The sequence below is a fragment of the Miniopterus schreibersii genome, assembly GCF_964146895.1.
Source record: "Miniopterus schreibersii genome assembly, chromosome: 11".
Classification (NCBI taxonomy): domain Eukaryota; kingdom Metazoa; phylum Chordata; class Mammalia; order Chiroptera; family Miniopteridae; genus Miniopterus; species Miniopterus schreibersii.
In genome coordinates, this window is record NC_138111.1 from 9,301,231 (window position 1) to 9,323,925 (window position 22,695).

The window sequence follows — 22,695 nt, forward strand, 5'->3', positions numbered from 1 at the left end:
CAGACAGGGGTCAAGGGGGCGCAGGGCAGGATGCGCCAGGCAGAGCCAGCGACACCGGGGAAGTCCTAGAGGTGCAAGGATGTGTGTGTGTTTGCCTCTAGAGCCAGGCGGGAGCTGTTCCCTTCGCTCAGATGCTCGACGGGCGCTTCTCTGCACCGCCTCCTGCTTCAGCCTCTTCAAAACCTGCCTAAGGCGCCACCTGCTGGCGGCCTCTGGTACTAACAGGCAGAAAAACCAGCAGGAGCAAGAGCTGCCCACACCCCTCTCCCCTGAACTGCCTCTTCCCGTCTCTTTCCCTGGATGTGGACTTGCTGTTAAAGCCATAGAACAACCACCAAGGAATATTTTTTATTTAAAGATCCCATTTTCCCAGTGAACAAAACAATGCATAGTCATTGTAGAAATTTAGAAATAGAAAAAAAATAAAGAGGGGAAAATGGCACCCTTAATTCCATCACTCAGAATAACTATTAATATATTGGCATATTTGACCCCAGTGTTTTTTTCTGCATGTAATTTTCACATAGCTGAGGATTAGTGTGCATATATTTTTATGTAGCAGTTTCCTTCACCATCTGTAAAATGTGGTCATAAATGGGACTTATCCCAGGGCTGTTGGGAAGATAATGAATGACACAATGCATGCAAAATGCTTTGTACAGTTCCTGGGACAGAGAGGTTTCTCACGGATAATAAACTGCCATGTACAGCTCAGTCTGCCTTTCTGATTAGTAGCAGAAATCTCTGGAAATGGGATGAGCTTCTGGGTTCAAGGCTATGAAGAGTCTCAAAGTTGAAACAGTTTGCCAAAATTGAGAGGAAGATTTCACCAGGATCTCGTCTCCCCAGTGCCACAGCTGTTCTCATGTGTCTCTATATTCTTCCAGGCCCTGTTTACACAGAACAATTTTTAAGCATTGTAATTATAATGCTTGCACCAGTTTGCTTAATGTTGCATCACTGACATTTTTGTAGGTGGCTAAAGCTGTCATTGACATTTGCCATAGTTGCTTAACTATTTCCTTATTGCTGAATATCTGAACAGTTTTTCATTCATCCATTCATTCACTCATTCATTCAGTAGTTATGGAATGCCTACTCTCTGCCAGGCACTGACCTAGGCATTGGGGTCACCAAGAAGAGTAGACTCCTTGCTTCTGGCACTTGGACTCTGACCAGTGAGCTAAACCATTATAAGTAAGCAAACAAGTACAACTCTATCAGCAGTGGTAAGTGCTGTGAAGGAAAAGGAGACACCTACTGGTGAGACCTACTTTTCGAAACATTTGTATATTTTTTGGAAGTAGTCCTAGCCCCCAATTCTAACCTGCTCTTGCTCCTCAGGAGCCATAACTGAAGCTTCCCTTTGGGGAATCTCATACGGGGTGGAATTTTCCACTAACACATTTTAGAGTTTCTTGAGAAGTCAGAAAAGTGTCAGTGATGAACACCGTGGCATTCAAAGACCTGACAGTGAGCTCAAGTGGGTCTCATTCCCTATTCTTCCTTCCTCTAAGGCTTGTTTCAACCATACTGCTCCCCTGAAAAGGCTTATGATTTATCCATCTTAAATCTCCGTGCACGGAGCCTTTTCCTCACCTCCCTCTCAATGCAGGACCTCCTCTAGCCCTGGGAGCCTTTGAACCAACCAGCGAAGGTTCAGTGCTGGATTCTGGAAGACAAAGCCTTGATGGGGGGGGGGGCGTGGTGGGCAGAGCACAGGTTGGATATCCGCCCCTGCAAGGCCTTGTTGTTCACCTGCAAGCTTGTATACAGCAGCCCTGCCCGCAGCCTCTGAATCACCACCTCACTTACCTCTCTCTATCCGATTCTTACTCCGTCTTGAAGACTCAGTTTATAGCCCACCTCTTCTGTGAAGTCTTACCTAGCTTTCTAATCCACACTAAACTCTTCATTCGCTGAACTCCTAATTTTTAACTCTTTGCTTTATTTGGCACTTAACTGTATACTGCCTTGTGACTCCTCTTGTCTCACTCTCTTGTGTCATTACTTCATCTGAAAAGGTCTGAGTTATATTGAGAGATCAGAGGTATCTCTATAGATGTGTTATTTACACTAAATGCTGAAGTGGGCAGAGATCTAGAGAAAGGCAGAGGAAAGGGCACATGCAAAGGCCCTGAGGCAGAAGATGTTTTAGATGTAAGGCCAAAATGAATATCTCTACATGAAATGGCCTATGCAGATTTGACAAGTGCAATGGAAGACAACTTACTAAGTTATGCATTCATACTACTTTGTTAGGCAGTTTTGCTCGAGCCCCTGAAAACAGGGATATGGAGATTAATCGGACCAGACACATTCCTTTCCTGACAAATGGAGGAGCTAAGATGGTTTCAGTACAGACAGGCCATGGTGGGAGGGTCTGTGCATGTCGGGAAAGCTTAGAGAGAGGAGCTATTTCTGCCTGTGGGGACTGAGGGAAGCTTTTCCAAGAAGGAGACATCTGGGGGGTCTGACGTAGGAGTTTCCCAGGCAGAGACACGAAGGGAGAGCAAGTCCAGAGTGAGTGTTGAAAGGAATGGAGACAGGGAGAAGTGTGAGTTCAGAGGATGGCCATCAGGAAGCATCTCTTAGGAAAATCAACGTGCTTGGACCTGATCTGTAGATAGTGGGAAACCAGGGGAGGTTTCTAAGCAGGAGAGTGGCCCGTCTGGCTGCTGGTGGAGACTGGAGTCAGGGAGACCCACGAGGAGTCTGGTACAGTGGCCCAGGCTAAAGGCCTGAACTGGGACAATGATGGTAAGAATGGATAAGAAAGGAAAGACGGGAGAGACATTCCAATGTAGAATCTTTAAGACTCGGAAACGGACTGGTTTTAGAAGGCCAGGGAGAGGATGAGTTAGGACTCCGTAACTTGCAATCATGGACGGCTGCATGGAGGTGGTGCCCCTTGCTGGTGACACCAGAGACGCGAGGAGGAAAGGCAGGATTGGGGTGGGGGTGGGGTAGGTTGGTGGAGAGAGACGGGGGCTGCGCGTGCTTCTCTCTGGTACCATGGACAGCTCCAGAGCCTCGGGATAGACTCCGCAGGTCAAAGGTTTTTGACTGGCTGCCTTAAAATCAGAAGAGGGGCTAATTGAACACGCAGACTTCCCGGCCCGTCCGGATGTTCATCATCAAAGTCTCTGGGGCTCCTGGGGCTCGGGACCCTGCGTTAGAAATAAGCGCCCCACTATCTAGAGGCAAAGCGCAAGCACGTTGGTTTTCCCGAGACACCCCCCCCCACGGCCGCTCGGGACGCACCCCTCTCCGGCCTCCGCGCCCCTCTCCCGGCCTCCGCGCCCCTCTCCCGGCCTCCGCGCCCCTCTCCGGCCTCCGCGCCCCTCTCCCGGCCTCCGCGCCCCAATCCCGGCCTCCGCGCCCCTCTCCCGGCCTCCGCGCCCCTCTCCGGCCTCCGCGCCCCTCTCCCGGCCTCCGCGCCCCTCTCCGGGCCTCCGCGCCCCAATCCCGGCCTCCGCGCCCCTCTCCCGGCCTCCGCGCCCCAATCGCGGCCTCCGCGCCCCTCTCCGGCCTCCGCGCCCCTCTCCCGGCCTCCGCGCCCCTCTCCCGGCCTCCGCGCCCCTCTCCGGCCTCCGCGCCCCTCTCCCGGCCTCCGCGCCCCAATCCCGGCCTCCGCGCCCCTCTCCGGCCTCCGCGCCCCTCCGCGCTGGGTCCGGGCCTGCGCGCCCCTCGGGGCTCTGCCCGGGAAGAGCCTACGTCGGACCCCCGGTCCCCCCGGCAGAACAGCTCCTCTCTCCGAGCTTCCCCGGCGCGCGGGCCCTCGCTCCGGCCGGTCTCCCCGACCCCACCTCGGCCCCCCGAGGGCAGGACGGGAAGGCGCCTGGTGCCGCCGGCCGCCGCTTCCCCGTCTCCGGGGCCGCTCTGAGCCACCGGGAGGCGTCCCTCTCTCGGGGGGGCTCTCCCAGGAGCTGCAGGGGCGTCTTCCTAGGGCGAGCTGCGCCCCCGGGCCTGGCTCGTCCTGCGCGGCCTCAGACCCGCGGCTCCTCACGCGGGGGGCGGGCGCGGTGCCTCCTCCGGACCCGCGCTTAGCCCGGGGCTGGGTGGCGGTGCGGGGCGTGCGCCTCCCGTGGGAGGGTTTTGTCTCTGCGCCCCAGTCCCCAGGCTCCGGAGCGCCCCTCCCCGCCACCGAGGGCCCAACACTTTTTACCCCCCTTTCGCCTCCAGCGTCTCCAAGCTCCGCGCCCCGGGCGGGCCGGCGGACTTCCCCCGCCCCGCCCCTACCCCGCCCCCGCCCCGCCCCCACCCCGGCTCTCTGCCCTCTTCCAAGATGGCGGCGGCCGCCTCTGTGACAGGCCCGGTCACGTGGGCGCCACCGCCTATGAGGTCGCGGGGGCTCGGCCGGCGATTGTCCCTTCCCGGGATCCGTCCGGAGGCCGCGACGGCGCTGTCAACCGGAGCCTCAACGATCATGGCAACGGGCTCGGGCGGGGAGCGCGTGGCGGCGGCGGCGGCAGTTTGGTCGCGGAGCGCGGCGGCGGGGCGGCGGCGGCGGCGGTGGCAGTGGCGCTGGCACCGGCCCTGAGCGCCATGCGGCGGGGCGGCTCCGAGAGGGCGCTGGCGGCCGGGTGGGAGGCGGCGGCGGCGGCGGGGCAGGTCCGCCTGGACGTGGGCGCGTCCGGGGAGCCGGAGCGCAGGGCGAGGGAGCGGCGGGCCAAGGCGCCGGCCCGGGCGCAGCCCCGCGCGGCCGAGGAGGGCGACGCCCGCGTCCCCCGGCGGCCGCCGCCCATGCCGCCCGGGTCCAGGCCGAAGCCGGCGCCCGCGCGGGGCCTCTGGCCGCACGGGAAGCCCCGGAGCAAGGGCCGGAGCTGCAAGCGGAGCTCGGGCCCCGGGCCGGACGAGCACCACTCCCTGCGGCCGGTCACCGTGGACAGCTCCAAGGCCAGGACCTCCCTGGACGCGCTCAAGATCAGCATCCGCCAGCTCCGGTGGAAGGAGGTGAGGCCGCCCCCCCGCGTGGGCCGGGGACACACACACACACACACACGAGCCCGCGGCAGCCCCGGGCCGGGCCGCGGGGAGCGCTGAGCTCCGGCCGCGCGCCGCGCGCGTCGCCTCCAGGGGCTTCCAGGCCCGCGGGCCGGGTTAGCGCCCCTTGCTCTCCCCGCCCCCGCGCTCCGGCCTCCAGCCCTCAGCGCCCGCCCCGCGCTTTGCAGATATTTGTTGCTATGTCTGTCTCCTCGGCTGGCTTGGGAGCCCCGGAGGCCTGGGACCCTCCCTCTCTCGCTTCTTCATGCAAGTTCTATTTGTGTCGCACTTGCTGTGCTTTGGAGGCGGACAGACCTGGGGTCTCACGGTGCCCGGCCACTTAGCCATGTGACCTTGAGCAAGTTGCTTCGCCTCTCAAGCCTATTTCCTCCTCTGTAAAGTGAGGCTAATAATACCCATCTCCGAGTTTTGCACGTATTAGATTACTGTAGCACAGCCCAAGTGCGCAGTGAACGCCACCCTCCCCTCTCTCTTCCCCCATCACCATCATGATGATCACCACCACCACCATCGCCATTGTCATCATCAGCGTAGGCACCGTATCTTGTGTTCCAGGGCTTGGCATATGACAGGTGTCAGTAAGTGGCGGGCGAAAGGGGGAAGGAAGGAATGGGTTATTTGTTCCTGAGCCTCTGTTAGACCCTGTGGGGCCTGGGATGAAGCACCGAGACATCCTGCCGTATCTGTTGCACTTGGCTTAGTGGATAAAGCCATTTGACTTTATTTGCAGCTTCTAAGGCTATTTAACTTGCTTTCAGGTGCGTGAGGATTGTGATTTAGGGCAGTGGAGTCTGAACACGGAGGCCCAGATGGTCCGCTGATGGGACAGGATCTGCCGCAGGCAACTTGAGGACTCTGGGACCTAGTACTGGGCCTTGGCTGTGGTAGATGTCCAGGGACAGTTTTATGAAGCTGGAACATGCAGAGAGATGGCCACAGAAAGGATGGATGAGGTCAGAGGGTTGATGCCCCAGCAGGAAGGAGTCATGTGATTTGGAGGGAAGTCAAGCCTCAGGCAGGGCAGACTTCCAGGTAGGTAGGGGTTAGCTACTGGGGAAGTCTGACTTTGGGTGTCAGGGTCCTTAGCCTTGGGACTTGGGATTCAGGGGAGAAATTTCAAGCCTAGGACACCTGGAGAAAGTGAGGGAGGACTCCCGGTTCTGGACAGGGTCCCTGGTCCGGGCCAGAGATATGAGGACCAGAACAAGATAAAATTAGTGTTATAGCCCCAGTGAAGAGACAATCCAGGGACTGAAACCAGGCCACAGAGTCAGGCAAGCTGATTGGCCCAAGCAGGGCCTGTGCTTAGCTTTGCCCTGTGGGAGAGAGAGACATGAAGCCGCTAGATCTCGAGAGATGGAGCAGATGGATTCAGAAGTAAGCAGGCATACATGCCAGCCCAGGTTCGCTCACTCACTCCGTAAGGGTTCACGGTGGATGCTGGGCCCTGCGGATCAAAGATGCTTAAGATGTAAGGTACTCTTGCCCTCAAGGACCTTACAGTTCAGTAAGGGATAAAACACCACTGCAGTCATGACAGGGCCTTTGCTGCTGCTTCCCGAAACACTCTTTTCCCAACTAGGTGTATGTCTGACTCTGTCACTTCAGGTCTCTGATCAAATGCCACTTCCCTGGACAGGTCTTCCCTGTTGATCCCTGTGTTCTTCTTTTTTTTTTTTTCTCTCCCCCCCCCCCCCCCAGCATTAAACTCTACCTGACATTTGTATTATATATTGTTTGTTTATTGTCTGTTTCCCTCATTAGAATGTAAGCCCCATGAGGGCAGGGGCTTTGTTTTATGTAGCTCTGTACCTTCAGGTGCTCAATAAATCTTTGTTGAATGAATGAAGATATCATGTGATGAGTGTTTCTCTTTATGTAAAGTTCTATGTGTTGTCGGAGGTGGAGGAAGGCCAGCTCAGGGAGGGCTTCCTGGAGGAGAGAGATGGGAACTGAATTCTGAGAGCTGAAAAGGAGTAGGTGTTATTTAGGGGCTGTTGACTTGGATCCCTGGTAGAGGGAGTAATTTGGGCAAAGCAGAGGTGTATTCGGGGTTCAGTATGGCACAATGGCGAGAGATGAGGCTGGAGAAATGGCAGGGGTCAGATGGTGTGCCATGCCGTGGGATTTGGTCTTTTTGGAAGGCTGTGTGAGAATTTTACATTTCTTCCATTTATTGGCTGTGCTGTCTTGGCAAGTACATTAAACTTTTTAGGCCTCAGTTTGGCTATCAGTCAAATGGGGTGGGTTGAGCTAGTTTAGTGGTTCCCAGTCTCTCTACCGCTGCAGCCACATAATGGTGACGCTATTCTACATGACACCCTTGCACTGGTGAACCCAGTGGGGGGGGACACTTTCCAGGGCACTTCCGGTAACAACTGCCCTCTCCACCCCAACTCTACCTTTCTCTCCCACTTAGAAAGCAAACTAGTGTTAAGTAGAGGTGCTCATTCTAGAATATTTTATACCATAATTCACTCACAACAGTAAGACTTTACTATTAGATGTATGATTATTTACTTAATGCCACTCTTCTATTAGTCAGTGAGGTCCTGAGGGCGGGGCAGGTGTCTGACTTGTGTCCCCAGTGCCCAGCACACTGAAAGTGTTGAATACTTACCGAGTGATTGAATGAAATACTTGCAACAGAGCCCACACCTCATCTTGACACCCTAGAATGTGGAGTTTGAAAAGTACCAGACTAGGTAAGCTTTAAAGTTCCTTCCAGCTTTAAACTCTGATTGTGGTGTTCCTAGTACCTGCTACAAAGTTGACTTCATGACAAGTAACCGATATGTAAACCAGGTCCTAACACAGTGCCAACACACGGGCTCTCTGGCTTCCGCGCCCCATCTGTTACAGGGCAATGTGGGACAAGATCATCTCTAACACTCAGCACTGACATTCTGGCAGCAGGAACGTGTACTGGGGGCTGCAGTGCAAGGAAACGAGCCAGTGTCCCTGCGTCATACTGTGCTACTGCTGCAGGATTGGAGGGTACCCAGCTGGCCGGTTTTGGCCCGGTGGGGTGGGCAGCTCAGGCAAGAAATAAGGTCATGAAGACCAACCAGGGTGGAAGTTCTGTGTCTCCTCTTTTGTGTGCATAGTGAGGGGCTACCCGACCCAGTCCCCTTAGCAGGGCACATTCTTCCTCCTTTTCTTCATCCCATGTACATTTAACAACAACAATAACAAGCACCATAAAGAACCCTTACATAGCTCCTACCCTGCGTCAGGCACTCTTCTAAGTGTTTTACACACACACGATGTTTGATTCTCCCAACAGCCCAATACAGTAAGTGCCTGATTGTCTCCCTTTTATGGAAGAGAAAGTCGAAGTACACAGAGGTCAATTTATCGAAGGTCACACAGCTGGGAGGTAGCAGAGCCAGCATTTGAGACAGGTATTTCATCTGAAGCCAGCTGTCAGTTCTGTCTCTCCTGCTCCCTACTGGCTCTTGCCTGCAGACCTGCCTTAGGGGTTGCAGATACAGATGTGAACAGGGTCCACTCCTTGCCCTCCAGCAGCTCCCAGTGTCCAGGGACAGACACCCACAGACTCTTCCAGTCTAGTCTGGGAGTTGCGTGGGTAAAGAGTACTTTATACAGTGTAGGAACAAAGGCAAGGAGTAGGTATGAGGTTTTATATGTAGGATGGGGTGATGGCAGCTCAGGGAGCGCGTGGGAGAGTGGAGGGAGGGCGGAGGAGTGGGATCACAGAGGACGCGGAGAGGCCATGCCACGAAACTCGCACTCCTGCCTGGAGGGCGTGATCACAGGCTCTTGCCACATGCAGCCCAGGCTTCCCTTGCCCACCCTCCATCAGTCCCGAGTGAACCACGCCAACCGATGATTCAGTTTTCAGTCACATCCGCTCTGGTCAGGTCTAATTCAACTGTCTCCACAACCATAAAATTTATTTGAAAGAAAAAACCACAAATGTGAGCTCTGTAGACTTGGAGATGAGATGAAAGTTGATTCTAGAATAGGAAAATGGTGTTTACATGAAGTCACAACATGAAAGAGAGGGATGGGTCCTGGCCCATAGTAGATGCTCAATAAATATTTACGGAATTGTATGGTCCGCTTCCAGGCACGCGAGCCTCCTTCCTCCTCTCCCATATATTCCTTTGTAGTTTTGACACCCCCATTAAAGAAAACCTTAGGGGAGAGACGCCTTGGAGAATAGATGCCACTGTCGTCTGTGAGCTGCCCTCCCTGGAGATGTAGGTTGTGTATATGTGCACAGCGGTGCCATGGACACCAGCTAACATGGATGAGAGATTTGATAGAGGGACCTTTGTTGGTAAAAGTTTGCCCAAGCCCCTGTCCCAAGATCTATTACCATGTGAGCTCTTTGTGTGGGAGACTCCAAACCCTGAGAACAGCGATCATGTTTCTGTTCCAGGCAGGCTGACACCTCTCCTGCACCGCATCAACTCAGGCCTCCCCGCCTCGCCTGCCGTTTGTGTAAACAGTTGTTTCCCTGGGTGTGTTTGAACCGTTGTCTAGTAATTTTTATAAATGCCTCGCAAGTCCTTAGCAGGCGTTTCTGATGGCGCCTTCTCTCCTCCCATCTGCTTCTGAGTCTGGCATCTGAGTAAACCCCTCTGATCCTTAATGAAGCCAGAAGGAAAGGGCAGTTTGGCCCCTGTGCCACCGTCCCCAGATGGAGTGCGGCTTCTGCAGGAATTCCTTCAGTCCCCGCCCAGGACTCTTACGAAGGCCAGGTTTCATATTTGCTCTTTATGCTGGTAGCGAGATTTTCTTTTTTGTGTGTGTGTCAGAACTATGGTTTATTGGAATTTTAAAAAACAACAGTGGAAAACTTTCTGGTCCTCTTAGGTTATTTACAAATAACTTTGTTCAATTTTCCAAAACAGTATGTGCTTATATAAACATATACAGTTCCCAAGTATATAAAATAAAACCCCAAATCCCTACCCCCCACTCTCTGTTCCTCTCCCTCCCTCCCTTCCAGTTTTCCTTTCAGGCACCACCAGGGTACAGTTTGGCATGTTTCTTTCCAGATTCCTTTCTTATTCCCGTGTGCATCAAGATAACAACTGGGCCGTAGTAACAAGCAACCACAAAACGTTAGTGGCTTCACAGCAGAAGTTTATTGCTTGCTCACACCTGGGGGTTCAGCGAGGGTGTGGGGGGCTGGGGTTCTCATCATTCTTGGTTGTTCAGAGACCCACACTTCAGCTCATCACCTGCTTCAATGAGTCACTGAGGGAAGGGGACAGGGTAAATTGCGGCTTTTAAGACTTCTATCCAGAAGTGACTGCTTACATCTGATTCAGCAACGCATGGCTGACTTCAGAGGGGCCGGCCTGTGCTGTCCTCCCATGAGGGTGTAAAGAGGAGGGTGAGAATATCCACGCATATGATGACTCTATGACTGTACTAAAAAGCGTTGCACTGCACACTTTCAATAGGTGAAATGTATGGTGTGTGAATTATAGTTCAATAAACCTGTTGAAAACATGAAAACATGCCACCTGCTTACCCAGTCCTTGTCAGTGAAGAGTACGTGTCTCCTAGGTTGTAACTGGAAATACGCTTCCGGAACTCAAATTAGTTGAGTGCCCTGTTAATTCTACACTGCAGCATTGCCTGTTATTGGTGCACGGACTCCTTGGACACCCGTGTCTAATGGAATGTTGTCCCGGTGGCTTAAAGTAGCGGGAGCTGTAACAGCGCTCCAGATTCGCATCGTTAGAGTGAGTTTTTGTGTTTGTGGGGGTTAACTTGAGTGTTTGCCTGAAGAATAAAGTTTAGGCTGCTTATGAGGACTCTATAACGCTTTCCATGACCTGAGATGCAGTATAGCATGCTGGGTGGAAGCATGGGACTTGCAGCCAATTGAACATTGGGCCAATTTTACTGTGAGCCTCAGTTTCTTTATGGGCATCATATAATCAGACCTCATGGAGTTGTTTGTTGTCAGCGTAAAAAGATATAATCATGTAAAGTCCTGGTATAAGAAGACTCAGTTGAAAATTTTTACTAGCCTCTGGCCCTAAGCTTCTCTAGACTTACTGCATATATCCCATGCCTTGAGCTTTATCTGTTATTAACACAATACTGCATGTGGTTTTCTTGAGCCTTGCTGCCGTACCATTCCCCTTTACCTTTGTTGGTGGTTTTCCTTCTCCTTAGAATGCTTCCTTCATTTCTTTGGCTAACCCTTATACATCCTTCCTGGATCAGCTCATGACTCCTCTTATCCACAACTCTTCCTTGACTTCTACACATACCCCAGTCTAGGCTAAATATCCATCCTTGATTACTACAGTATTTTATATCACTCTCAATTTGATTAGTTTTCTGAAGACACAACATTTGGTTTATTGATGGTGTCGTATCTTTGTTTTCTATTTCATGGCTTTCTGCTCTCTTTTATTTCATTTCTAATACTTTCTGAGGGTTTTTGTTGTTGTTCTTTCTCTGAAATTAAGTTTCATGCTTAGCCTATCATCTTTTCTAATAAAAGCACTCCTGACTACAAACTTGCCTTTAAGTACTGCTTTGTCTGCACTCACATGTTTTGCTATGTAGCATTTTCAAAAGTCACCTTTTAGTTCTGTGTATTTTACATTTTCATGACAATTTCTTCTTGGACTCATGGATTATCTGGATTAGTAGTTTTTAAGAGTTTCTAAACATATGAGGTTATTTCTACTTATCTTGTTATGATTAATTCCTAACTTAATTGCATTTTGGCTAGAGGATGTTTTCTTTCTTTACTTCTTTCTTTTTTCCTCCCTTTCTTTGCCCTCTTGCCTTCCTTGTTTTTTCCTTTTTCTTGCTTTATAGCCTAATACATAGTTAGTTTTTGCAAATGTTCTATGTGTGTTTGAGGAGAATAGGTATTCTCTAGTTTTTGAATGTGATATTTTACATATGTACATTAGATATGCTTGTGAATTGCATTATGCAGATTTTATACTCTTGATATTTCTCTCAGATCTATTAATTATTTGAAGAGTTATGGTAATGTTTCCCTCTATGATTGTATACTTCATATCTTTTAAAATGGATTCTTTTTCTTTTTTCCACTTTCCTCTGGGTTATTATGGGGGTTATTCATTCTATTTTTTTTCTTCTAGGGGTTACCATAATGTAATAAATGTAGAATTCCAGAAAGTCTAAAGATAGTGTCTTCACTCCCCACTTAACAACACAAGGATCCTAGGATGCTTTCCTTTTGGTTCCATCCCTCCTGACTCATGTCCTTTTGTTATCCAACATTTTAGTTCTATCTTTATCTTTTTTCCGTAACTTCACAAATTAGGCTTTATTCTTTTACATAGTCTCGGTGCATTTTAGATTTACCCACCATTTTACCATTTTCTTTGCTTATTGTTCGATTTTACAACTCGGACCATCCTGGGGTCATTTTCTCCCTCCTGGATGTAATCTTTTAGAAGTTCCTTTATGTGAGGGACTATGTGTAATAAACTCAGTTTTCACTTGTCCAAAATTACCTTTATTTTGCCCTCATTCTCGAAAAATAGCGTTGCCGTAGTCCTCACTTGATAGTTACATGACCTTAGTGCTTTGGGGATATGCTACTGTTGACTCGCCTCTGTTTTTGCTGCTGAGAAGTCAGCTCTCAGTTTACATTTCTCTGTTGGCGGTAAAGTGCCCTGTCTTTCTGGCTGCTTTTAAAGTCTTCTCTTTGTCTTTGATGTCTCCTGTGTCATGATGACTTTCTAGGTGAAGATTTCTTTTTACTTATTCTGCTTGAGATTTGTTGGGACTCTTCCTTCTGAGGTTTGGTATCTGTTATCAACTCTGGAAAATACTTTCAATGTTGTCTCTCACTGGGTCTTTGTCTTCTCTCTTCTCGTCTGACTTACACGTTTGCTCGACCTTTCTTGATAGTGAGTGCACGTTCCTTGGAACTGTAATCTCTGATAGTTCTCTGAGGTTTATGTTTACAGTGGGAATTTTCATCTTGTGCAGGTGCCTCAGAGGGCTCTACTCATCTAGAATATTTAAAACAGAATTTTTGGTCTTAAGCTTTTTAGGTTATGGACATAGTTGGATTCTGATTCCAGACTTGCATCAGTAAAGTGCCATGGTTAGGCATTCTGAGGGGACGCTTTCCCTTCTATTTTTCCTTTCCTGAGCTAATGCCAAGGCAAGGTGGGATTCGTGTGTGTGTGTGTGTGTGTGTGTGTGTGTGTGTGTTTAGTTCACCCCCTGAGGATATGGCCTTGCAGAGGGTCTGGCTTATATGGGAGTTCTAATCTGATGTTTGCCTTGCCAGCAGGCATTCAGGGGCCAGACCACATGTAGAGGCCAGAGCATTGCCTATATCCAGGGAAAAAGAAATTACACTTGCTTTTAAAAAGATACTCTGGCTACCCTGTAGAGAATGGGTAAGAGAGGGTTCCCAAGTGGAGGCAGAGACAGGTTAGGATGCTCCTATTGACCTCAGGGGCGAGACAGTGCTATGTGGGACAGGCTGGTGCTGGGTGGGGAAGGTCATTGATTGAGACGGTCTGTCTCTTCCCCTAGACTGTGAGTTACTCAGTAGCAGGGAGCTTGTCTTCTTCACCTTCCAGTCCTTCAATGCCTGGAACAGAGAAGGCATTTAGCAAATGTTAATTAAGTTGAACTGTGTAACCAGTAATGGTTCTCGTGTTTTTTTTCTGGACTCCCTTCAAAGTGACCATTTTCCTTAAAAGGAAATGACATAACGGGATTCCAGGCAGCCAACTCATCCTGTCTCTGGCATTGCAGAGTTCAGGCCAGAAATAGAGAGCCAGCTGTATGCAAGCCATGAGTTTTGGCCAGGTTTACTTTCCATGATAACATAGCTTTCTTTAGCCTGTGCTCTTGTTTCTTTCTTAAGGACTCTTAGACTCTACTTGAAATTATCTGTACAAAACCTCATTATTTTAACCTCTCTAGGCAGGTTGCAACGATGTTCCTTTAATGGTATGTTATAACTGTGAAAACTTCTTACTTCTAAGACATTCTTCTCGGAAAAAGTTCTGTGTCTAGGGAACAAAGGTGGGTCCCTCCTGGGTGACAGTTTAATAGGCTTTAGCTGGTCATTAAGGGCTGTCATTTGAAGAATTTATGCAATGCTATTCCATTAGTGTGTGCAGAAGTATTGCTAGAAAGTATGGTGACTAAAGTATGCAGATATTATCTTAAGTTCTGAGGCCTTGAAAGGTCTTTGTTATTCATTCAACAAATGTATGTTGAATGTCTACTGTGCCCTAGCCCTGAGCAAAGCACTGATGGTAAAGACACCGTCAGACACCATCCCTGCCCTGAACCAAGGCCACCACTGGCTCATACTGTCCTTTCGTGTGAATTAGAAAAAGGTGCCCCCGCTCCTCAAGGAAAAAAATATTACATTAGTCAATATATTATTTACAACTCAAAACAAATTTGATAAATGAATGTTAGTTATTGAATAATATTTACATGGTAGGATGAAGTTCTCATTGATGTAAAACTTGGAATTCAAAAATATTCTGGCACAGTAAACATCAGATGATTGAACCCCAATATGAAACTTCACATTTAACTAGAGTACTGATACCAATGAGGGATTTTTAAGAAAAAGTTAAAAGTACTCACCAATTATATACATCAGATGTAGATCTTATTTAGAAGCACGGTATATTTTAGATGTGACTAGACCAACAAAGTCTTTTGATCATTCAGTTTGTCAAAGGGGAACAATATATATTATATTGTTAAAATAAAACACTTGACCACCAAGTGCCAAAAAATTCTCATCATAAATATAAAATCGCCCCAAATCATTTGATGTTTGTTTACCAAACCAGAATATTTCTGAATTCCCAGCTTAAATCAATACTTTCATTATGACAATATGTAAAATTATATATTAGTAATATTTGTTATGAATAACCCATTTGTTATAGAGTAAAAAATATAAAATGTGAAAAGTGTTCAAAATGTTAGAGATGCCTGCATGGGGACAGCATCACGGCACCCTTCGGCATGACCTGAAAAGCCACTCGTGGGGCCTTGCAGGCCCCAGTCTGGGGGGAGCAGGCTCAGCCGGAGATCCCAATGTGCGGCGCTAAGAGTTCCGCTAGCAGTGTGTGCACACGTGGTGGGAGACAGGGCGCAAGGCAAGGTCAAGGCTTGTGTGCGAGAACTGAGTAAGGAGCAGAGGCTTGGCATGGTTGGCTGTAGCCTCTAAATCCTCTTTCTGGGTTCCTTCTGTCTCTGGATAAGTGAGGTAGCTGAGTTCCAGATGGGGGAGGTGTTTCTATTTTTAGATGGACTATATTACTCTCTCCTCTTGCCTACCCCTCCTTCAGGCCTTTGCTATCATAGCATGAACCAGCTTTATTGTTACAGCTTGTTTAATTTTCTTTCTTTCTCACCAGATTTTAAATTCAACTAGTGCAGGGGGCCACGTCTGTCTTGTTTACTATTGTTTATTATTGAATCCTCACACTCCAGTGCACAATGCCTGCATCCTGTATATAAACTTTTGATCGATATTGGCCGAATGATTTTTTATTCATCCTCAGACATTTCCTGAACCCTTATTTTGTGCCATGGGCTCCACTGAGCACTGGGCAGACAAAGGAATGACCCCAGAGGGGAATCAGGGAGCTCACTGTCTAGTTATTACACTCAGGGAAGGAAGAGCAATGTTGAAGGGAGACGGGGGACACCTGACTCACACTCAGGGCTCAGCGAGGGCCTCCTACATCGGAGGCCTCTCAGCTGAGTCTGGATGAAAGAGGGGCGAGCAAAGTGTCCAGGGGTGGAGGCAGGACGAGTATTCAGACAGGGCTCAGCATGCACAGTAACATGGCAGCAAGCTAGAGCATGGGGAATTGGGGGGACTGCAAACATTTATTCTGGCTGGAATACGGAATTTGAAGAGGGGAGAGTGGTGAGTGATTGAACCTGGAGAGGTAGGCAGTAGCCAAGTCTGAAAGGTCTGGGGAGCCGTTGGAAGGTTTCAAATAGGGGTGTGTGTGTGTGTGTGTGTGTGTGTGTGTGTGTGTGAGACAAAAGTCACATTTGTATATTGGAAAGACCCCTCTGGCTGTGGCGTGGAAGGTGTGATTAGGGGTTGGGTGGTGAACTGGAAGTAGGGACAACCTTGAGGGCAAGGACAGTGGTTTCCTGGCCAGTTTCCAGCACCCGGCAAGTGAGCCTTCCAGCACGCTCTGATGCAGGTAGTGTTTATATCATTAGCTCTGCCTTACAGATAAGGTAACCAGGGCTGGGACTGACCAAAGGACTCAAGCCCAGGCCTTTGCAGATGCCAAGTCAAGTGCAGTCTCCTTGTCCCATGCTGCTGGGCAGGGCTGTGGCAGTGCTGGGGAGAGAACTGGCTCCTGGTGTCCTTTCTCCCCAGGGATCGCTGTCCTACTTTTTCCAGTGAGGGAGGGGACTGAGGCTTCCAGCTATGGAGGGCCATCTAAAGTATCCCTCAGGGCCATGGGCCCCCTTCCCTTAGCCTCCTTCCAGGCAGAGAGAGATGGAGGCAGCTGAAAGCAAGTGGAGAGAGATTTGTGGGCCACTGGCATTCTCATTGCCTGGGTATCACGCTGCTATTTAATAAAAGGCTCATTTCTTGATGGGCCATTAAGTAACCAGTGATATATTTCAACCTCATTGAGAAGGAAGACGCAGAGTTAAATCAAATAAATTCAGACCCTGTGGAAACAAACGGATAAAGAGGCCATTCACAGGCATGGCCCTCCTCCAAGGGGAGGGAAGGAAACCAGCCATCCTCCGGTCTCAGCTGAGCCAGGCACAGGTTTTCTTACTTAGTGCCTGTGCTTGAGGAGACGTGCTGTGCGTTCCGTAGGTGCGGGAGCACAGTGCCCGGGACACTGGCCACCAGGTGGAACTAGCATCTCAGTTCCTGGGCCCGTCCTCTCGGCCTCGGCTCCTTCCCTGCACGACGCTGGCTCCTCTGTGCGTGCTGTTCTCTGCGAGACAGTGATTGTTGTGCAGAGGGTGACCCTTGTGGAGGTCAGCCTGTGACAGTTTAGACAGAATACTCCCGGAGGCAGGAAGGAGCCCCTCCGCCTGCCCCTGGTCCTGGCTCAGCACTGCTCCTTCTGCCAGCCCTGGAGCCCGACTGAGCCTGATGTGTCCTCACCCACCGCCCTGAGCAGGGAGTGACGCTGGCCTTTCTGCGACCCTCTCACTCCTTTCCCTTTTGTCTGCCCTTCCCTCTCCTCCGCTTCTCTGCCCCTCAGATAACTTGTCTGGCCCTCCTTGATGATAGTAATGTGCAAAGTGATGGAGAATCTGTGATTCCTCCTCGGTGTCACATCTAAGGAGACTTTGGAAGACAGCCTCACCTGCAAGAGCCGAAGGGACGGGTGCCTCTGTTGGGGGGACAGGTGTGGGGTGATGCTTACGCTCACAGTCTTTGATCGCGTCCTAGCCAAGCATTGAAGGCCCTTAGACACTCACTCCCCTGCGACCCAGTTAGCCTCACCCCTGCTAGGCTTCCCCCCCCAACCCCCAGTTACACTCTGTCCTAACAGCCACCCTTGCTCACACCCATCTCTCAGCCTGGACTAGCTTTTGTTTCCCCCACTCCCTGGGTGCTGGACTTGGGGCCCCCCTTCAATATCCAGTCAGCCGTGAGCCCCACCGTGAAGCCTCGCGCTCCCCGCAGAAGCAGCCGCTTCTCCCTTGTGTCCTCGTGGCACTTGCTCCGTCCCTCTGCAGATACTGCTTTTCGTGGGAGATAAAGATTTGTGTGGGCACCAACCCTTGAGCAGTATGAGGACAGAGATGGGGCTCCGGGTGTGTGTGGGGGGGTGCCTGGCCTACGGTAGGTGTTCAGGGAGGGACTGTGGCCTGGAAGAATGGAGAATGGTGCCAGCGCTGGCCTCAGCTGCAGCGGGGCTCTCACCTACCCTCACCCGGGAGAGTGGCCGCCCCTCTCCATCCCTCCCTCCCAACCCCCCCCCCCAGCCCCACCTGTCTACGGTCCTGATACCCTTGCTGACTGATAGTGAACAAAGGAAAACATGCCCTGTCCCCTTTGCTCTGAAATGTGTCTGACATGGCCTACAGAGACAGGGCTCAAATACTCTGGCAGTGGCTCCGTGGCACAGGGAGGGACTCTCTTAGTCATCCATGTAGTCACAAGCCCTGGACAAGTGCCTGACTCGTAGCAGGCTCTGCCATCCCTCGGGGTCTCTGCATCAACAGCCAGCAGCAGGAGAGGAAGGAGCGAGGAGGAGCACACGCGGGAGGTTTCTCTGTGTGTCCTGCATGTGGCACATCCCACTAGGTGGAGCTCAGACCCGTGGCCACACGTATCTGTTGTCAAAGGAAACCAGAGCTGGACAGGAGCAGTAAAAGTAGATTTTATTCAGGATCTGTTGTAATAGGAAAAGAGACCTGGGGATGGCCATGGGTCCAAAAACAGCAGGACAAGTGGGGATTTAGAGCCAGGGAGCAGGTGGGTCCGTGGAAGGATGTTCCTAAGAGGAAACATAAGGGGTAAAGGGGGTTACGGGGAAACCAATCTGACAAGATTCTTGCTGAAGGCGGGCCAGGGAGGTGATGTAAAGGGCGGGGGATGAGGAATCTGATTACATATCGATATTGAGGGTAGGGGGTTCTTGCTAAAACTGGGCGATGCGGAGATCCACAGGGAAGCGCAAAGGCCAAGGCCTAGTTGGGGAGAGGGCTCGGAAGAGCCTGACTGAAGTTTGGTCAAGGAGAGATTCTGTCACTGCAAGGGGGACTGGGAAATGTCATCCAGTTTGTCCGGGAAGAAGTGACTTTGGTGAACAGCCTGCAGTCTGCCACAATGAAGTGCAGAAAAAGGATTTGGAGTTTGTCAAAGCTGGGTTCAGATCCGAGCTCTGCTCCATGCTGGCTGTGTGGATGTAAATTAAAGAACTGGTCCAAACTTTGAGCCTTGGGTTTCTCGGCTGAGTAATGGGGGATAGTAGCCCCTGCCTTAGAAGACAATTGAGAGGTAAGTAGGGAAACGCCAGTGGTACATAGTGGGTGTCCAGGAGCAACTATTATCTTCATCATTACCATGTATCTCAATTTTACTTGGCTAAAAATTTAATAACATGCACATGATAAAAAACCTACATGGTCAAAGTATAAACGCTGAAAAATATGTCTCTCACTCACCCCACCTTCCCTTCCCTTCCTTTCCTCGGAGGCAACCACAATGAGCAGTTTCTTGGCATGTTTCCAGAGCTGTGTCTACACAGCAAACAAGTGTACACAGCCCGTTTTATTTACCTGAAACTTTCATGGGTTGCACTCTGCTCTGTACCTTTGATTTTATTTAACAATATAACTTAGCTATTGTTTCCTATTGGCGTATAGTGATTTACTGCACCCTTTTTTATGGCTGCATAATATTCCGTAGTAAGAGTGCAGCATCACTTATTTAACTCGTGCCCCATTGACAAGCATTTAGCTGTTTACAGGGCGTTGCCACTATAAAGCTGCAGTGACTGTGTCCTTGTATATGTTTCTCTGCACTTGTGTGAGAATATCCGTAGGATAAAAAAAAACTAGGATTCATACTGTGCATTTAATTCTCTTCAAAATTAGGATTTAAAATGTGGACTGCTTTGCTCTGCTAGCTGTTGTGGAGAGAAAGGATTGGGAATTAGAGACTTGGCCTGTCAGGAGAAGGTGAGGGATAAGTCCCTACTTTCTCTACTTTTAAAGCCGTTACTGACACAGACCCTTGTTGCCTCTGCCCGTGATGCCTTGCTTTAGATTCGCAGCAGGAATATTTGGCAGATCTATAAACCAACGCAAATTGGCTTTTAGCTTCAGAGTTTATTTTCCCACATAAACAAATTGTCAGCCAACTTTCTAAATTCCACACCCAACGAAGGAGTTGGATTATCGAAATGAAGTCCATGTTTTTGTTTGTTTTTTGAACAGCAGAGACACAAACAGTGTCAGGACTTTCTCTGTGTTAGCTTTTTTTCATACATTAGCTCATTAGACCCTTGCAGATCTTCGAGGTGAAAAATCGTGTCCCATTTTCCAGACAGAGACAGGGATGAGGTCACAGAGGTTAAGGAACTTGCTCGGGGTCTCGCAGAACCAAGGTTTGCACTCAAGTCTTGATGACTGTACCCCTCAGTGGGCCCATCTTGTTCTTAATTAGGGGATTTAGGAGAACTTCCCTGAGTGTCAAATAAGTTTTGCCTATTGCATAAGCCTCTGATAATCAGCAGCGCCTCTTAAAGATTTTGTGGCCCTTCTGAGTTTAATAGAGGAGGAGGGTCTGTTATGGCTGCAGCCAGGTACCTGGCACACGCAGACAGGACCTCGTTCATCTGGCAACTCTCAGGTGACTAGTCCAATCTACACCTTTGGGTGGCCTCTGCCCCTCAGTTCTAAGGCAGGGCTGCTCTCTGCATGACCCTGAACTCTGGCTTGGTGATTTGTGTCCTTCCCTGGTGTCCTCCCCACACCCTTTATCAAACTTCTCCGTTGAAGCACTTTCTAACTTGTATAGCATTATTATTACTGCTAATGACTCACCAAACCTCCACACCGCTGCTCTGCACCCCCGGTTCTCCAGCCTCTGAGCTGGCGTCACCTTGACTTGCAGTCTGCTCTTTTTTCTGGAACCTGGGTTCAGTTTTTCTAGCTCCCAGGAGATCTACTGCCTACGAACAAAAATCAGCCCATTAAACTCCCTCCCATTCTCACATTTTCAAGCATCAAATCAAGAGAACCACATTATGATTCAATCCACCGGATCCTGGGGAGGGCCAGTTTCCACAGCATAGCTTAGGATCAGTGCTTGGAGCCTGTGAATCTGTTTTTTATTAATTTCATATATCTTCTTAGCCGTTGGTTCCATGTTAGCACACTCTTCTTGTTGGGCTATAAATTCACTCTTGTTTTATTATTTATCGACACACATTTGTTAAGGGCCTGATAGCATCAGGCCACCACCTCCGTTGCCTCACATATTTCTCAGAAATAACCCTGCAGAGGGGATATTATCGGCCCCCTTTGCCGTTGGGGAAAGCGAGGCTCAGAGAGGTTCATTAACTTGTCCGTGTTTCATCTAGTGAGTGGTAGGTCTGGGATTTGAGCCTAAGCATTTGGACTCGAATAAATCTGTAACCTTTCCCAGATGAAAGCTGCGGCTTATAGTTTCTTACTATCTTGCTGCTTCGGTTACTCTACTCAGCTTCTTAATTAGCGATGAGTCCAAATCAGTAGCGGTTCCTGAGCCTTCAGGTGTGGGAATGCACAGCAGTTACATAATCCGTCCTGAGAAGTCATTACCTAATCCAGAATGAGAGGCGGGAAAAATCCACAGGAAATCTGGAGGAAAGGAGGGGCGCATTTTTATTTGACTGGCCGGCTGATTGATCTCTAGGGGACCCCTCCCCATTCCTTTTCTTCTTGGAAGGCTAAATTAGTTCAAGGAGCTCTGCCCGTTTCTTTAAAATGTCCAGGAGCTGGCAGTTCAAAGTAAGCTCCTTTGGTTTGGTTTTAGGTTTTCCTAAAACCAAGCTCAGTACATCCCAAGCTTGTTTGAGCACAAGACTCACCCAGGGCATTTGTTAAAATTTGATTTCCCAGTAGTGGTGGGACTTAGGGACTCTATTTTTTTTTTTTTTAACAAGCCCCCTTAGGCGATTCTTATGATCAGCCCAGCTTGGGAGACATTGAGCGTCATTGCGGGGAACGGACCCTCTTCGTGGAGTGTCCTCTTTGGGTTCGAAGCACAGCTGGTCACCTCGTAGGGCAGAGGTGAGACTGTGCATCCTGCCCTCAGGACGCATGGGCTTCAGCCCCCACCTGACCATGTACAGATCCGGTTATTGGGCAGGGCAGGGGCACGCAGTGTCCTCACCTCGGGACCTCTGCGGCCGCCTCCCCTGCCCGGGGGTGCCCGGCGGTGCCCGGGGGTGCCCGGAGGCAGGGCGTGCCTTCCCTTCCTCAGCACCTCCTCTCCCCCTTGTCTCCTTTCCTTCAGCTCCCGAGGGCACATTCCCCAGTTCCCCCCAATAAATCTGTAACCTTTCCCAGATGAAAGCTGTGGCTTATAGTTTCTTACTATCTTGCTGCTTTGGTTACTCTACTCAGCTTCTTAATTAGCGATGAGTCCAAATCAGTAGCCACTCATGAGTATTTTTGTGATAATTTTTGAAGTGTCTCATTCCAACCAGATTCTAGGCCCCATGAAAGCAGGAACCATGACTCTTGTTTGTTATTTACGACTGCAGAGTTTATTATTTATTATTTTATTAGTGCCTCTCATGTCCATGATCGCGTGCCCAGCACCTAGCACTTGAGTGGGAATGGACTCGAGTGTATCCTCACCTGTAAAACTGGGTGACCGCGATTCACCCAGGGGGTGCTGGGGGATTAAATGAAACAGTGAGCATGAGAGCAGCTGACATTCAGTAGGCATCTAATAAGTGTTAGCTTTTGCCTTCCTTTGGAGAATCCGCTTATGATTATTGCCCTGCACAGAGGAGGTTATACCTGAGGCTTGATGGCTGTTTGCTTGACACACTAGTCTAAAAAGTTCCTAATAGTTTCAGAGTCTTCTTTTTTCTCCCAGCCTGAAGACTGTTTTCCACCAGCCTTTTAACTTTGTTCTGGTGACTCATTTCGAGGTCTTCAATAATTTTACCTGATTTCCCGTGGCTAGCATATTTTTAAGTTTTC

General features: G+C 49.8%; 1 protein-coding gene across 1 annotated transcript in view; it reads left to right on the top strand.

The window, feature by feature from the left end:
* Positions 1-4,288: 4,288 nt before the first annotated feature.
* The window catches only part of TTLL11 (tubulin tyrosine ligase like 11), a gene marked incomplete at its 5' end in the record, with an annotated part of 175,079 nt that continues 156,672 nt past the window's right edge, over positions 4,289-22,695 (top strand). The window contains 2 exon segments of the mRNA XM_081150650.1: positions 4,289-4,400; positions 4,403-4,956. Of these exon segments, the coding sequence (XP_081006776.1) occupies positions 4,289-4,400; positions 4,403-4,956 (666 nt within the window).